Genomic DNA, 17,196 nt, shown 5'->3' with positions numbered 1-17,196 from the left:
AAAGGCTGGAGGCTCAAACGCACCCAGCTGTACCTCAGAGAAAAGGCTTAGCAATCTGCTTCCATAAAGATCCCAGCCAAGAAAACCCTACAGAGCAGTTCTAGTCCGGAACACACGGGGTCGCCATGAGGCGGAATCAGCTTGGCAACAACCGGTGTCCCTACTCTTAGGAAATACACACTGAAGTATTTAGGGGAAAATGCGTCTCAGATAGACTGTGAGTGACCAAACAAAGGTTAGAGCAAACGAGGTAAAATGTTAACAACAGGTGAGTCTGCATAAAGGGTATACAGGTGTATTTTATACTATTGTATTTTTTTTTCTTTTTTGCATGGTTTACGTAAATTTAAAATTATTTCCAATTAAAAAAAATTTTTTTAATACTACCTGTATTTTTCCTCTCACAAACGTGGTGATATCGTTCTCGTTCTCAAAGATGGAGAGCGTCTGCAGCAGATTCTGCTCCAGCCATTCCCAGTGCTCTGTGATTTCTTTCCTGGAACCACCTGCGTGCAGAGAAGAACGGTAATAATACACATCAGAAATCATGACAAAGATATTAAACAACCAGGGTCACTGCTCCAAGAAATCTATGCCATCAAAGGCGACCATCGTTCCAACGGCTCTGCCTTTACATGCTTTTCCCCTCTGAGAACAGGTAACTATTACACACAGGAGACAGATAAGGATGTGGACACCCAAGGGTAAATACTATGTCATAGTCTGATCAGGTGTGTCCAGAAACTTTTAGGTCCCTTTTTCAGATGAGAAGGCAGCACACCTTCTCATGTTCACTTTCCTGGATTGGGTGGGAGTTTAGCGCTCTCCTCCTCTTGCTTCCCTCCTAGAATTTGTACTTTACAGGCTAACCTAGATCTGTTACAATGCTAGGTTACAGTTGTTAAGTTGCAACAATATGAGAGCTTTGGTAAGCCACTGGAGATCTGATGTAACCACCTCCTGTAACAGGCAAAAAATTATCCTCACCTACTTCAATTATGAATGAGATGTGAAAATGGACCGTCTCTAGGGAAGAGCAGCCTGCCTAGCTCTCACAAGCACCGTTGCCTCGAAATACACTGGGATGAGGTCATCCCTGTAGCCTCCAACCAAGATGCTACATTTGGATCAGTAATAAGCATAGATCATCTCTCCTGGCAACCTTCAAATTTAAACAATCCTAGCCTTGCAGGAGATATTGCCATCACCCTGTGTTCTGCTCACAACTGCAGGGCATAATGGATGCCAACAGGACGTGGTTGTAAAGACACTGGAATAAATTCCTTCCTTTTTTCTTGCTCTGGGGCTGTTAATGTTCCCACAGAAAAACAATATTTTATAAATCATCTACATATATACAAATTGTATGCATTACTCATTCCAGGATTAAAGAACAATTTTGATTCCACTGATTTAGCCTATAAGCACCTCCTTAGATTTCTAAGTTTATCTTTCAGTTGATTTCTTAAAAGCGTCTTATCTCTCTGTTCCTTGTCACCAGTGATGCAGGTATCTCAGAATCTCACTCTGATTCCTGATGAGGAAAGAAAGGCAGAAGGCACAAATGTATCTACAATTACACTCAGAATTCTCTTAGAAAATGGCAGGCCTGCTTGAGGAGGTCCAGATCCACTTTTTGAGGAGAGGCAAAACAAAACTCGTTTACTTTCTTTCACTTTAAGACAAAACACCAAAATTGCCTACATGCAATGCTTAGCAGAGGATGAAGGGCAGATTGCTTACGGGAGAGGCAACCTAGTGACACTACAGAATAGACTCTCTGAATCTCTTCATTGGCATTTTTCATGGGTCACTCGCTTGGGGCTAGTTATGGATTGAACTGTGTCCCCAAGAAGTTATGCACCTTATCACAGAGGCACTCCTAGGGACACACTGGACAGCTGAGCTTCTGCAGACACATTGGGCACAATTCCCAGCCTCTGATTTTGCCTCACATCTGCTCCTGCCTACAGTCATCACAGATGTACCCTCCAGATGTTGATTTTCACACATGGCCTTGGCTCAGCCAGGGCATTCTGGTTCTTGACTGACATTTCACCCGTGCTCTGCTCTGTACCAGGTAGCCATGCCAGGTAGTTGACTTTGAAGTCCCTGTTACACTGGTCATAGAATCCAACTCACCCTCACATTGCTGGGTTGTCATTGATAGAGAAGTCCATCAGGTACAAGGCCTGGGGCACAAGTCTGCCTTCAGCATTGCACACACTGCATTGCGAAGTGTTCTTTATGCACACAAACATATACAAACATCTCCCCCCACATACACACCATAGTAGATACGGTGTGTGCATGAGCATCCTCTTTAACAAACATTTATCCATGCCTGTCAATGTCCATGGAAGCTGCAGTCCAGAAATCAAACAATGTATTACACTGGGCAAATCTGCTGCAAAAGACCTCTTAAATTAAAATTTTAAAAAGCAAACATGTCACTTGGATGAATAAGGTGTGCCTGGCCAGAGCCAAGGTCTTTTCAGTCACCTCATATGCATGTGAAAGCTGGACCAAGAAAAGGAAGACAGAAGAATTGATGCCTTTAAATTGTGGTGCTGGTGAAGAATATTGAATATACTTTAGACTGCCAAAAGAACAAACAAATCAGTCTTAGAATAAATACAACCAGAATGCTCCTTAGAAGCAAGAATGGTGAGATTCGTCTTCCTTATTTTGGACACGTCACTAGGAAAGACCAATCGCTGCAAAAGGATATCAGGTTTGGTAAAGATGAGAGTCAACAAAAATTAATTGGATTGACACAACAGCCAGAATGATGGACTCAAACATACCAAACCATACCATCATGAAGATGGAGCAGGACCAGACAACGTTTTGTTCTGTTACATATAAGTCACCATGAGTTGGAGCCAACTTAATGGCAACTAACAACATCTTCACTGGCATTACATGAAGGTCCACATGGTTGATGTATCATTCACCCCCCACCCCTTCCATCTTCAAATAGCCATTTGTGTATTCTTGGGCTGTACTATTGAAGTACGCATTTACTTCACCATTGTTTCCCCTCGTATTGCCTCCTCTGCTCTTCACCCTGTTCCCCTGTCCATCATTTCCACAATCTCCACCTTCCACCATCTAACACTATTTTCACTCTGGGCTCTTCACATTTCCATGTTCAATTACCAACAGTGGTCCCCGCTTCTATGGTGCTGTTTCTCTTCTGTCCTCCAGCTTCTGTTGCTGTTCCTGCACTTCTCAACTTCACATGAGAAAGCTGGCCTTTTCAAGTTACCACCAGCCACTCCCTACTCCTACCTATAGAAGTCCCGGGACTACAAATCTCGGTAGTCTTCAACTCCTTCAGCTTACTAGGTGCTTTGGGCCTGCTTCTGCACTACCGAAGAAGTTTTCGAGATTTCTTCTGGCTACATCTAGACCTAAGAGCTTAAGAGTTTCAAAAGATTGGATCCCAGATAAGTAAGGACTTTGTGCCATTATCTGGCACCGTTATCAGCATATACTATTTGGGGAAAGAAAAAAACAAGTAAATGCCTTCTGGAACTGAACTATGGATTCCTATCTATACCCAACAGCCACTTTCCAGGGAGAATAATGTAAGTAAAAGTGCCCAAAGATAAGATCTCTACTGTACAAATGTACCATATATATTGTCTTTGATATATATATTGTCTTAGTCATCTAGTGCTGCTATAAGAGTAATACCACAAGTGGATGGCTTTAACAAAGAGAAATTTATTTTCTTACGGTTTTTAGTAGGCTAGAAGTCCAAATTCACAGCATCAGCTCCAGAGGAAGGCTTTCTTTCTCTGTCGGCTCTGGAGGAAGGTCCTTGTAATCCATCTTCCCTTAGTCTGGGAGCATCTCAGCACAGGAACCTCAGGTCCAAAGGACACACACTGTTCCTGGTGCTGCTTTCTTGGTGGTATGGGGTTCCCAACTATCTGCTAGCTCCCCTTTCCTTTTATCTCTTGAGAGATAAAAGGTGGTGCAGGCCACACCTCAGGGAAACTCCCTTAATGTTGGATCAGGGATGTGACCTGGTAAGGGTGTTACAATCCCATCCTAATCCTCTTTAATACAAAATTACAATCACAAAATGGAGGACAACCACAGAATACTGGGAATCATGGCCTAACCAAGTTAACACACACATTTTGGGGGGGACATAATTCAAACCATGGCATATATAAAACCAAAAACCAAACCCATGGCCGTCGAGTCGATTTTGGCTCAGTGACCCTACAAGACAGAGTAGAACTGCCCTGTAGAGTTTCCAAGGAGCACCTGGTGGACTCAAACTGCCGACCTTTTGGTTAGCAGCCATAGCTCTTAACCACTATGCCACCAGGGTTTCCTATATATATATATATATACACACATAATCTATCATATAAATCTTGATTTTTTATCACATATATATATTTTGATATGTATCATCCATCATAAAACCCAACCCAGTGCCGTTGAGTCAATTCTGACATATATGTATCATATATATCATCTATCCTGAATGCGCATCAAAGAGTAAATGAGGGTAGGTGTTCAGGCTCCTGACTCTGGAGATTAGACATACGAAGACATCTATAAGGCAAGACTGACTCCTTTCACCAACAGACGAGACAAATTCTGAAGATATCAATCTCGTAAAAAAGTATTTCTGGGAGCAGGTGGCCGCTTCCATGTTTCACCCCAGAACAAGGTCACCTCTCAAGGTGACAGAGCAAACACACTGTTCACAGCTTGGGAGCCACTGTCACTGCCTCAGGACCACTCTTTAAGAACTAGTGAGGCTCCAAAGGAGACATGCTTGAACCCTAAATGCTCCTTATAAATGGCTCTTTCATTTCTCAAGTAAATAAGTACCAGTGCTGCAATAATTGAGGCCCTGGAACTTATTTCGTTATTGTTTAAAGTGAGATGACATGAAACTCTTTTGCCCTGACTCTCAAAAGCAACTGGCCTATTTACCCAGCAGTTTGAGCCAATGTGCTAGACGCTCAGAGAAAAAGGAAGGGCTTGGCTGTTGATTTTCTGGAAAGGCCTCAATTTACGTAGATACAGCAAGAAAAACAAGCTGACCCAACTGTGTCATCAGCTGGAATAACAAAGAATGCTGGTGTCGGCTACGAGAATGCTTCAGGAAATCCAAGTTAAAGCATTCCGCTCTGGTAGCACTAGACCAACACTTGATGGAATTAAAGTTATTTAGAAATAATTTTGGAAAAATGAAAATCTTTATCATTCAGGTAGGTTTTTTTTTTTTAAATACCAGTCACACACCCCTGTGCATATATCTGGACAACTTTTAAATGCTATCTGATGAAGAAAAATACTAAGCCATCCTTGTCTAATTTCTCATCTAATTTGAAGTCTACCTGATGAGTTCACAAAAAATGATTCTGTCATATGTGGCCTCTGACGATTGAGAACACAAGGCTTAAGGCCCCACTGATAGATAATCAGTAGATACTTCTTTTATAAAGCATGATCAGTAATACATTTTGGTTCTGAGACCAAAGCGCTGATTTTTAAAAAGCTTGAATTCCATAATAACTAAGATGGTCAATTCTCATTGATCGTGAGTGTGTAAGTATGTGTGGACATACGTAAATATTTTTGTATGTACATACAAAGCAGCCCTGGCGACGCAGTGGTTGAGCTCTCGGTTGCTAAGCAAAAAGGTCATGGTTCAAACCTACCAGCTGTTCTGTGGGAGAAAGATGTGGCAGTCAGCTTCTGTGAAGATTACAGCCTTGGAAACCCTATAGAGCAGTTCTGCTGTGTCCTATAGGGTCTCTATGAGGAATCGACTCTTGGCAATTGTTGTTTTTTTAATGTACATACAAAAACAAACAACAAAAACCTGTTCATAACACACCAGAAAACCAAACAAAACCAAACCCCTAAATCTCCTAAGGATTCCAAAGCAATTGACCTAGTATTTTCCGACACCAGAGCTGGCTGTTTGGATTCCTCCAGCCAATTCAGTCCTTAAATGAACAGCACTTGAAGTTACTCAAATAAAGAGGATCAGAAGAAGAAATCATCTATTTTATGGCCTGATACAAAGTGCAGTGATAGCCACAAAGACGACAACATTGAAGGTTAAACACTAAATGAAAGCAAGAGTAGTGCCCAGTACATTGAAGCAGCAACTACCAGTCCCTTTATTTCAAAACCATTGCTGTACTCTACACCCTGAGAAACAAAACCCCAAAATAGCATGGTGATCTGAAGCATTTTCAGAAACAAAAGGGAAATCTACTTTTTAAAAACCTGCACCTAATTAAAGCTAGATATAACTACAAGCAGGTTAAATAACATCATAGTAATAGTTATCTATTATTTAATTGTGCTTATCAAATGCCAGGCGCCATGCTTTAACATAATCTCACGACAATCCTATAACTCGGTTCAGTTATACTCCCTTTTATAGATGAGGAAACCGAGGTTTGTGTAGGTCATATTTCTGAGAAATCAAACCCAGATTCGTCTGGCTCCAAAGCTTATACTCTTACTTGCTATACTTTACCGCCTCTTAACACATTTAAGAAGGCGCCGTGGTGACGCAATGGGTAAAGCTTTTGCCTACTGACCAAAAGGTCTGTGGTTCGAACCCACCAGCCCCTCTGTGGGAGAGAAGACCTGGAGATCTGCTGCTATAAAGATTGCTGTTATTGTGTTAGGTGCTGTCAAGTTGCTTCCAACTCATAGTGACCCTATGAACAACAGAATAAAACACTGCTCGGTCCTGCACTATCCTCATGATCCTTGCTATGTTTGAGCCCATTGTTGCAGCCACCATGCCAATCCATCTAGTTAAGGGTCTTCCTCTTTTTCACTGACCCTCTTCTTTACCAAGCACGATGTCTTTCTCCAGGGACTGGTCCCTCCTGATAACATGTCCAAAGTACCTAGGACAAAGTCTCACCATCCTCGCTTCTAAGGAGCATTCTGGTCGTACTTCTTCCAAGACACATTTGTTCATTCTTGGATGATTACAGCCTAGGAAAACCTATGGGGCAGTTCTACCCTGTCCTACGGGGTCGCTATGAGTCAGAATCAACTTGATGGCACACAACAACAAACATATTTAAGGAGTGTGACTAGTATGAAAAGAGGTGAGATTATGTGGAGTAATAAGAAGCTTGGTTATTAGGGAGGTGGGTCTAATGGCTCAGACAACAGAATTTGATGTTAAAAAAAAAAAATCTGGTTTAAAATCCCTACCATGACATGTACTAGCTCTGTGACCTTGGGCAAGTTACTTAACGTCTTTGTGCGTCAGATCCTTCATCTGTAATATGTGGGTAACAGTATCTACCACACTGGGTTGTGCTTGACATGAAATAATATATGTAAAGTCCTCAGCACAGGCCTGGAACATAGCAAACAGTACAGTTGCTTTAGCTATTACCGTCATAAACAGCAGAACACAAAGACCTCATTTTGAAATGTGATGCAAAAGATACTTCTAAGTTTTAGAATTCCAGGGACTCCACCAGGAGTCCCTGGGTGGTAACTGAAAGGTTGGGGGTTTGAGTCCACCCACAGGCTCTTCCAAAGAAAAGTCTATCAATTTACTTCCAAAAAATCAGCTCTACTCTGACACACATGTGGTCACTATCAATCAGAATCGACTTGACAGCAACTAGTAAAGTTCAGGACACTAAGAAATCTCTCTGGCCCTGGCATCATTATGTTTAGGTTGCAAAGTGTACATGTTACTGAACTAAGACACACCTAGAACTCCTTACGTAACTATGACAAGCTTCTTACATGACTCTGGTTATACTCTCCTAGGGGGCATGTCATGGGCTGAATTGCGTCCCCCCCGAAAAATATCTGTCAACTTGGCTAGTTCATGGTTCCTGGTATTGTGTGATTTTACACCATTTTGTCATCTGATGTGATTTTCCTATGTGCTGTAAATCCTACCTCTGTGATGTTAATGAGGTGGGATTAGGGGCAGTTATGTTAATAAGGCAGGACTCAATCTACAAAAAAAGGGTGTGTCTTAAACCAATCTCTTTTGGGATATAAAAGAGAGAAGTGAGCAGAGAGACATGGGGACCTCATGAAGCAATGCCAGGAGCGGGGCACATCCTTTGTACCCAAGGTTCCTGTGCTAAGAAGCTCCTAGTCCAGGGGGAGATTGAAGACAAGGACCTTCCCCCAGAACTGACAGAGACAGAAGGCCTTCCCCTAGAGCTGGCACCCTTAATTCAGACTTCTAGCCTCCTAAACCATGAGAGAATAAATTTCTCTTTGTTAAAGCTATCCACTTGTGGTATTTCTATTACAGCAACACTAGGTAGCTAAGGCAGGGCATAACAATATGTTCATAGTTTTATAATCACTTTGAAAAGACAGAAACCCAGATAACTACTCTAATCTTGGAAGTAACAATCAGTGGTTGATGTCCTTATTTTAACGGGCCTTGGCGCCCTCCCAAACTGCTGGTAGGAGTATAAATGGCTATCTTTCTGGAAGACAATCAGGTTAGAGGCACTAAAAACCTTAAATGCACGCATATTCTTTGACTCAGCATATCTACTTCTAAAAATTTATCGTAAGGTGATAATTAACAGAACGTGCAAAGATTTTGTTTGGAGGATATTCACCTAAGATTAAAAGATCCTAGGTTTTCAGCAGCAGCACATCAGTTAGATAAATTATGTTACGTACACAGTAAAATATTATTCAACTATTAAAACTGACATTATAGCATTACAGTTTATTGATATGGAAAAGTATTTTCAAATATATTACATAAAAATTCCATTTTTATTTGCTTCTAAATATAACATTGCAAAGAATTGTGCTCGTGAGGAACCTGTACATAAATCAAGAGGCAGCTGTTTGGACAGAACAAGGGGATACTGAGTGGTTTAAAGTCAGGAAAGGTGTGCATCAGGGTTGTATCCTTTCACCACACCTATTCAATCTGTATGCTGAGCAAATAATTCGAGAAGCTGGACTATATGAAGAAGAACGGGGCATCAGGATTGGAGGGAGACTCATTAACAACCTGTGTTATGCAGATGACACAACCTTGCTTGCTGAAAGTGAAGAGGACTTGAAGTACTTACTGATGAAGATCAAAGACCACAGCCTTCAGTATGCATTGCACCTCAACATAAAGAAAAAAAAAAATCCTGACAACTGGACCAGTAAGTAACATCATAATAAACAGAGAAAAACTGAAGTTGTCAAGGATTTCATTTTACTTGGATCCACAATCAACAGCCATGGAAAACGGAGAAAAACTGAAGTTGTCAAGGATTTCATTTTACTTGGATCCACAATCAACAGCCATGGAAATCAAAAGATGCATTGCATTGGGCAAATCTGCTGCAAAGGACCTCTTTAAAGTGTTGAAAAGCGAAGATGTCACCTTGAAGACTAAGGTGTGCCTGACCCAAGCCATGGTATTTTCAATCGCATCATACGCATGTGAAAGCTGGAAAATGAATAAAGAAGACCGAAGAAGAGTTGACGCCTTTGAATTGTGGTGTTGGTGAAGAATATTGAATATATCAGGGAATGCCAAAAGAACGAACAAATCTGTCTTGGAAGAAGTGTGGCCAGAATGCTCCTTAGAATCAAGGATGGCGAGGCTGCGTCTTACGTACTTTGGACATGTTGTCAGGAAGGATCAGTCCCTGGAGAAGGACATCATGCTTAGTAAATTACAGGGTCAGCAGAAAAGAGGAAGACCCTCAACGAGATGGATTGACACATTGGCTGCAACAATGGGTTCAAGCATAACAAGGATTGTAAGGATGGCGCAGGACCTAGCAGTATTTTGTTCTGCTGTGCATAGGGTTGCTGTGAGTCAGAACCACCTCGACAGCACCTAACAACAACAACAAATATAAATAAATGATTTGGATATAAATATAAATAAATCATTTATTCTGTATTATATATATAAAAAAATTATATATAGATGGATATATATGTGTATAAGGAGCTCTAGTGGTGCAATTAAGTGCTTAGCTGCTAACTGAAAGGTTGGTAGTTCAAATCCACCAGTGGCTACATGGGAGAAAAGACCTGCCAATCTGCTCCTGTAAAGATTACAGCCTAGGAAACTCTACGGACAATTCTACTTTGTCATATAGGGTCACTGTGAGTCAGAATATAGGGTCACTGTGAGTTGAAATCAACTCAATGGCACACACAACAACATGTATATGTATGTATATATTTGCTAATTTTCTGCAATGAACATGCATTGCTTAAAGAAGCACCTTTTTTTTTTTTTTTAAGTTCTGTGTTCCCAGGATACTAGAGTAATTCTTGAGGTACACAAACCAAGAAAGGATTATAAAAATATCTACTAGCTTTCACAGCGTGTCCATACCTCATGTGGAAGGCATCTAAATTACCCAGCATTTTCTCCATCTATGGTAGAGAAACAGCAGGGGCAGAACAAATTAGCAATCTTTAATTAAACTCTGGGTCTTACCAGCGGCTGACTAAAAAAATGTTTAATCATAAAAGCCAGCATGATGCTGCTTAAAAAGTACTGGGCTGGGAGCAGGATACCTGGGAACTTGGTCCCTGCTCAACCAATAACTAGCTATAACTAGCCATGGGAACCTGGGCAATTCCCTTTGCCTCTATATCCTATTAAAGTAGAGAGTTAGACAAGATGATAGCTGATGTATCTTCCAACTCTGAAACTGAATTACCATCTAGGCATGGAGGAGATTCTGGAATGGTAAAGAAAAAGGAAACTAAATCAATGGGCAGCCAAATCAAGGGCACTGTTGAGAGCTGTTATCAATGAGTGTCCATCAAACACATACTCTCCACCCCATGTCCTTTGTTCAGTCCTGTCTGAAGGTCAGATGTATCTAGAGGAAACTGTTAACAGTTCCTTCTTTCTCTCTCAGTTTCTAATTCTTCTCCTCAGCTGTCCCAGAACTCCTCTCACTAGATAATTATCTGCCTTTCAGTGTGTCCCTATTCCCACTGAGGCTGTATACTCCTTCTTACTGTTAGATGATTCTCTGAATTCTTCTAATGTGGAGGATGCCAAATGGACTGCCATCTACCTTCACCAACTGAAGGCTATGGAAGAAAAAGGACTGGGCTCTCTCCTGCATCTAGGGCCACGAAGTCGAAAACACAGCAGCTGGGGACAAAACTGCACCTGCTTAGCTCCCTACTGGGAGCTCTTTCTGCAAAATAGTCGATTGGTGGGAGAAAGGCAGAATTGGAGTATAACCAGCTCCACAAAGCTGGCTGGACAAATACTTTTATGTTCTTAGAGACGGCAGAAAAAGTATGATTAACTGTACCAGTCACTGAACAAAGTGCATTTCCATAGACTTGAATTCTTAGCACACTGGCATATTAACCAGACAGAATGGAGACTGCATTCTGGGTACTCGTGAAAAGAAAGAGTCATCACTTAAGGTTTTTAGCTTCCTTTGCCGATTAAAGTTCTTAATGTCAAGGAAATGTAAAAAAAATCCAATTTCTGGACACAGAGTTATTAGAAATAAAAAGTATATGGAAATACCGCCACCCAACTGTTAGTTTGTCACACTGCTTGCATGTTGTTATGATGCTGGACGCTATGCCACTGGTATTTCAAATACCAACAGGTTCACCCACGGTGGACACATTTCAGTAGAACTTCTAGACTAAGACAGATTAGGAAAAAAGGTCTGGTGACCTATTTCAGAAAATTAGCCAATGGAAATTTTATAGATCACAACAGAACATTGCCCAACTAACTTGCTTTGGACATGTCATCAGGAGAGATTAACTGCTAGAGAAGGACACAGCATTTGAGAAAGTAGAGGGCCAGAAAGTGCGAGGGAGGTGGACTGGCACAATATTCACAATGATGAACTCAAAAATGCCAGGAACTGTGAAAGTAACACAGCGCTGGGCAACATTTCGTTTTGTTGTACATAGGGTCACCGTGAGTCAGACTTGACTCTACAACAGCTATCTATCTCTGTAGGGAAACAATGTCTCACCAGATAACTCTTCAAATTACCAAAAGCCAGGTGGTTATTATATTGGCAGTGAGTTAGACAAGGTCAGAAAAATTCCTCATGCCTGGTTCCATGTGGCTCAAGTATACTGCAAACCACATGACTGGGATTTACTGATGTTCTATTTAAAGTGGTCTGTGTCAAGGCACTGATGGTAGATGCTTCCTTTAATTCAATTTATACTTACAGAAGACTCCCATATACATACAGAAGACATGACATATGGCAAGGCTTATAAAGCCTATGGATTCTACAGGGCAGTGTTTTAGACTCACACAATTTTCTGCTGAAGTTTTTCTTATAGCAACAATTCGGAAATTCAAGCAAATTAAAAAGCTTTCAATATATTATCCCACCAAATACCAAATGTTATTTTATGAAAAATAACACTAAAAATATAAACAGAAAATTCAGCATATGAAAGAAATACTTTTGAGGCGGGGCCAAGATGGCGGAATAGCCAGATGTTTCTGGCGATCCCTCTTACAACAAGGACCCGAAAAATCAAGTCAAATGATTATATTTATGACAAGCTAGGAGTCCTGAGCATCAAAGGAAAAGTTAGAAAATGGGCTGAGTGGCAGGGGGAGAGAGAGACAGTTCAGAAGTGGACAGGAGTTGCTGGACCTAAATCGCTGGGATCCCTCAGGCACCATTCCTAGGAGCAGCCGCAGTGGGCTGGTGGTGGCATTCGGCCATAGTTTCCTCTGGGAGAAGCAGTCAGCCACACGGCCTACTCACACCTCTGGAACCAGAGAAGAATGGCGTTCTCGGCAAAAGCTAAGTACTTGCGTATATTTTTGCATGCCTCCCACCCCCAAGCCAGCTTGAGTGGTTGTTGATTTCCTTGGGCCTGAGGTAGGCCCATTTGAGCTCTTGGAGCCATTCTCCCAGCCTTGGAGAAGGAATAAATTCACAACAGGGGGAAAAGATAATTCACCAGCTCCACTAACCAGGGGAGCTTAGGACAGAAATGGCTCTTGTCCCGGCATAAACAATGCATGGACTTTGAATACCTTTCCCCTCTCCATGGACCAGTGTGGGCCTATTTCAGGAGAACAGGCCCTTGCTGGCAAACTGCAACTATTTAAGCTGTGCAGCAGAGAGGTGGGTGTTTGATATTTGACATCGCTTTGCCTATTAAAAAGGGTCCTCACCTACCCACATCAGGGGCCCAAGGACTGGTGGCACCACTCAGGTCTTCCAGCCACCTGCAACAGGGGTCCAAGAATAACTGGTACCTCCCAGTCCTTACGACCAAAAGCACTGGGTGCCCATGATCCATCTGCAGAACCCAATCCTGTAGGGAACAGGGACACACTTTCCTCTGAGATACTTGGGGGATGGTTCTCAGCCCCCTGCCTTGTTCAGTGTGTGACCCCCTGCTACAACCAGATACCAGTACCTACACCAAACACCCCTGCCCCTCTACGACTGTAGGACAGAGCCTGTACCACGCACTTGATGATCAGCTACCTGGACACCTGAGCTGAATCCACACAAGAGAAGTGAATGGACTTACAAGCTCATATACCTGATAACAGGTCTAGCCATCTGGTGACAGGACGTCACGGCTCCAAAGGCGAAAATAATCAAGCTAGGTCACTCAAGCAACCCATCCGGGCATATGAAAACAAAACAAAGCAAGAAACTAGGATACAGTAAGCAAACATAAAATAAACTAATACAGTAACTTACAGATGGCGGAGACAACAGTCAATATCAAACCACATAAAGAAACAGACCATGATTGCTTCAACAAGCTCTCAAAACAAAGAATCAAAGGATCTACTGGATGAGGGTGCCTTCCTGGAATTACCAGATGCAGAATTCAAAAGATTAATATACAGAACTCTTCAAGACATCAGGAAGGAGATCAGGCAATACGCAGAACAAGCCAAGTAACACACAGATAAAACAGTTGAAGCAATTAAAAAGGTTATTCAAGAATATAATGAAAAATTTAATAAGCTGCAAGAATCCATAGAGAGACAGCAATCAGAAATTCAGAAGATTAACAACAAAATTACAGAATAAGACAAACTCAATAGAAAGTCAGAGGATCAGAATTGAGAAAGTGGAAGGCAGAATTGGTAACCTTGAAGATAAAGCACTTGGCACGAATATATTTGAAGAAAAATCAGATAAAAGAATTAAAAAAAAATGAAGAAACCTTAAGAATCATGTGGGACTCTACTATCAAGAGAAATAACCTATGAGTGATTGGAGTATCAGAACAGGGAGAGATAACAGAAAATACAGAGAGAACTGTTGAAGAATTGTCGTCAGAAAACTTCCCTGATATCGTGAAAGATGAGAAGATACCTATCCAAGATGCTCGTTGAACTCCACATAAGACAGATTTTAAAGGAAAGTCATCAAGACATATTATAATCAAACTTGCCAAAACCAAAGACAAAAAGTCACCTACAAAGGACAGTCAATAAGAATAAGCTCTGACTACTTGGCAGAAACCATGCAGGCAAGAAGACAATGGGATGACTTATAGAAAGCACTGAAGGAAAAAAATTCCCAGCCAAGAATCACATATCCTGCAAAACTGTCTCTCAAATTCGAAGGTGAAAATAGGACATTTCCAGATAAACAGAAGTTTAGGGAATTCGTAAAAACCAAACCAAAACTACAAGAAATACTGAAGGGAGTTCTCTTGCTAGAAAATCGATAATATCAGGTATCAACCCAAGACTGGAACACTGGACAGGGCAATCAGATGTCAAACCAGACAGGGAAATCACAAACATAAATCAAGATAAAAAAATGCTCAAAACAGGGCAACAGCGATGTCATTACGTAAAAGACAACGTTAAAATAATAAAGAGGGACTAAGAAACATAGTCATAGATCTTTCATATGGAAAGGAAGACAAGGTGATATAAAGAAATAAAAATTAGGTTTAAACTTAGAAAAATAGGGGTAAATATTAAGGTAACCACAGAGGATACTAACTATCCTACTCATCAAAATAAAATACAGTAAAAAATTAGAGATTCAGCAGAAATAAAATCAAGAACAATGAATAAGAGGAAAAGACAATATATAAAGTTAAACTACTCAGCACAAAAAATTAAGTGGGAAAAAGAAACTGTCAACAACACACAAAAAAAGACATCAAAATGACAGCACTAAACTCATAAAAAACCTGTACCCAAACCCATTGCCATCAAGTCAATTCTGACTCATAGCGACCCTATAGGACAGAGCAGAACTGCCCCGTAGAGTTTCCAAGGAGTGCCTGGCAGATTCGAACTGCCTACCTTTTGGTTAGTAGCTGTAGCACTTAACCACCCACTACACCACCAGGGCTTCCACTAAACTCATTAAAAAAAAAAAAAAAATTTTTTTTTTTATACCTATCCATAATTACGCTGAATGTTAATGGACTAAATGCACCTATAAAGAGACAGAGAGTGGAGGAATGGATAAAAAGAAATATTTTTAAAGTAGCAGCTTCAGCTCTTAAAATTTTCTCATGAAAGGAAGTCAGCAATTTGGATTTTAAATGGATATCGATAAGAAAGCACAATTAACGGGTGAATGGGACCTTCACAAGGAGTCTTCCAAGGGGAAATTCTGGAGCTGCCTCAATGGGTAATCAATACATACAAAAACTAAAACCATCCTACAAAAAAAAAAAAAAAAAAAAAATCTAGGTTTATTATAATGAGATCATGCAGTTGTGACAGGCATTACTTGCTGGGGAAAGAAGAGTACACGCTTTGTGGTATAAATTATGCCATCAGCATTTAAAGATTAGTTTTCCTTAGCTTTGGCTCAGCAAATAACTTAGGAATAATTCTATCCCACACGAGTATTCACGCTGGATCGCTGCTTCGTGGAATGTTAAAGCCCCAGAAACAGACTGAAGTAGCAATGCCACGTAATGGAATACATTAAAAGTTAGGGCTGGGAGAGCTAGAAAAAGGCACAAACCAGCTGCCTTTACCTGAGAAGGCCAGGAGCCTAGAGTGCTGTAATAAGAGATTCCGGAACTTGGAAGAACACATGCCTCCAAACGATATCCAAGAACTCGAGTGGTGGAATTTCTGAAGGTCAGTGAGAAGAATGAATCAAAATTGTCCTTTCCATACCCTCATTAAGTTGAGTGGTTTAGTGAATCTGCTTGGTCTTCAACTTCCTGCCTTTTGAGTTCTTCACTTGCTGGCCGCAATGTCTATCTTAGCACTTGCACGGTAAGGATCAGCATGAATCTAATCCCCAAAATGACTGGAGATCGGAGATTGGTCCAGTCCTCACATTCCCACTTCTCCATCTTCATCACCAACTGCCCCCATGGCACTCTCTTTCTGACCCTAGCCACCTGAAGCTAGCTAGGTCAGAGCTCACATTAAAAGGACATCATCCTTCAGACTGCCAAATAGGCAGATGCCGGGCACAAGTTTGAGGAGTGACACTTCAACCTTCTGACCTGCTGGCCACAAATCTGGGGGATAGTTTCCCACTACACCTTCAGGATGTCAGCCACAAGTTCGGGGGCCCACATGGCACCTTTACTTTCTGATCTGCTGGCTCTCACTGCGCCTCTGGGCTGGACAATCCACTGGAATGACTCACAGAATTCATGGAGGGTTTACAACACCTATGACTACAGATTTCTTACAGCTAAAAAGGATACAAATGAAGAGACGCATATGATGAGATCTGCGAGGGTTGCTGACGTGGACCTTCTGCACCCACAGGAATACGCTACCCTTCTGAGAGCAGACGTTCTTGTCAACCAGGAAGCTCTCTGAGCCTCCGTGCTTAGGGCTTTCATTGGTCAGTCCTGTGTGATAGGCTAAATTATGCCTTCTGAGCCTAGCTGATACCAACCTTCCAGGTTAGTGTTTTCTGGTCTGGCTAGCCCCACTCACCAGCACAAATCCTCAGGTATAGCCTGGACATCTCAGACCAAGGCACCCCAACTACTCCAAGGATCATTTCTCTGCAGAAGGACAAAGGCTACCTTTCTTAGTCCTTTACCTCACAGCACTATTCTAGATTGTTTGCCAAATAACATTACGGTTTCCCTCAACCAACTACCACAGGGCCCTTAACCGTCTACAGTAGCTACTAAGTCAATTCCCTTTGTATTAAATGAATCTGCAGACAGCTGGAATACTGTTTTATACTAGCTCAGTATGATGGATTCAATAGT

General features: G+C 41.4%; 1 protein-coding gene across 3 annotated transcripts in view; it reads right to left on the bottom strand.

Moving 5' to 3' along the window:
- The window catches only part of TBC1D9 (TBC1 domain family member 9), a 147,235-nt gene that overhangs the window by 63,922 nt on the left and 66,117 nt on the right, over positions 1 to 17,196 (bottom strand). For all 3 annotated transcript variants that reach the window (XR_010322001.1, XM_003410447.4, XM_064285292.1), the window contains exon 3: positions 388 to 506. Coding sequence is in view for 2 of the 3 variants with exons in the window: in XM_003410447.4 (XP_003410495.1) it covers positions 388 to 506 (119 nt within the window). In the remaining variant the exon portion in view is untranslated. The remainder of the gene's footprint in view (positions 1 to 387; positions 507 to 17,196) is intronic.

This window comes from Loxodonta africana, chromosome 5 (assembly GCF_030014295.1).
Source record: "Loxodonta africana isolate mLoxAfr1 chromosome 5, mLoxAfr1.hap2, whole genome shotgun sequence".
Taxonomy (NCBI): Eukaryota; Metazoa; Chordata; class Mammalia; order Proboscidea; family Elephantidae; genus Loxodonta; species Loxodonta africana.
This window is presented reverse-complemented; position numbering and strand designations above follow the sequence as displayed.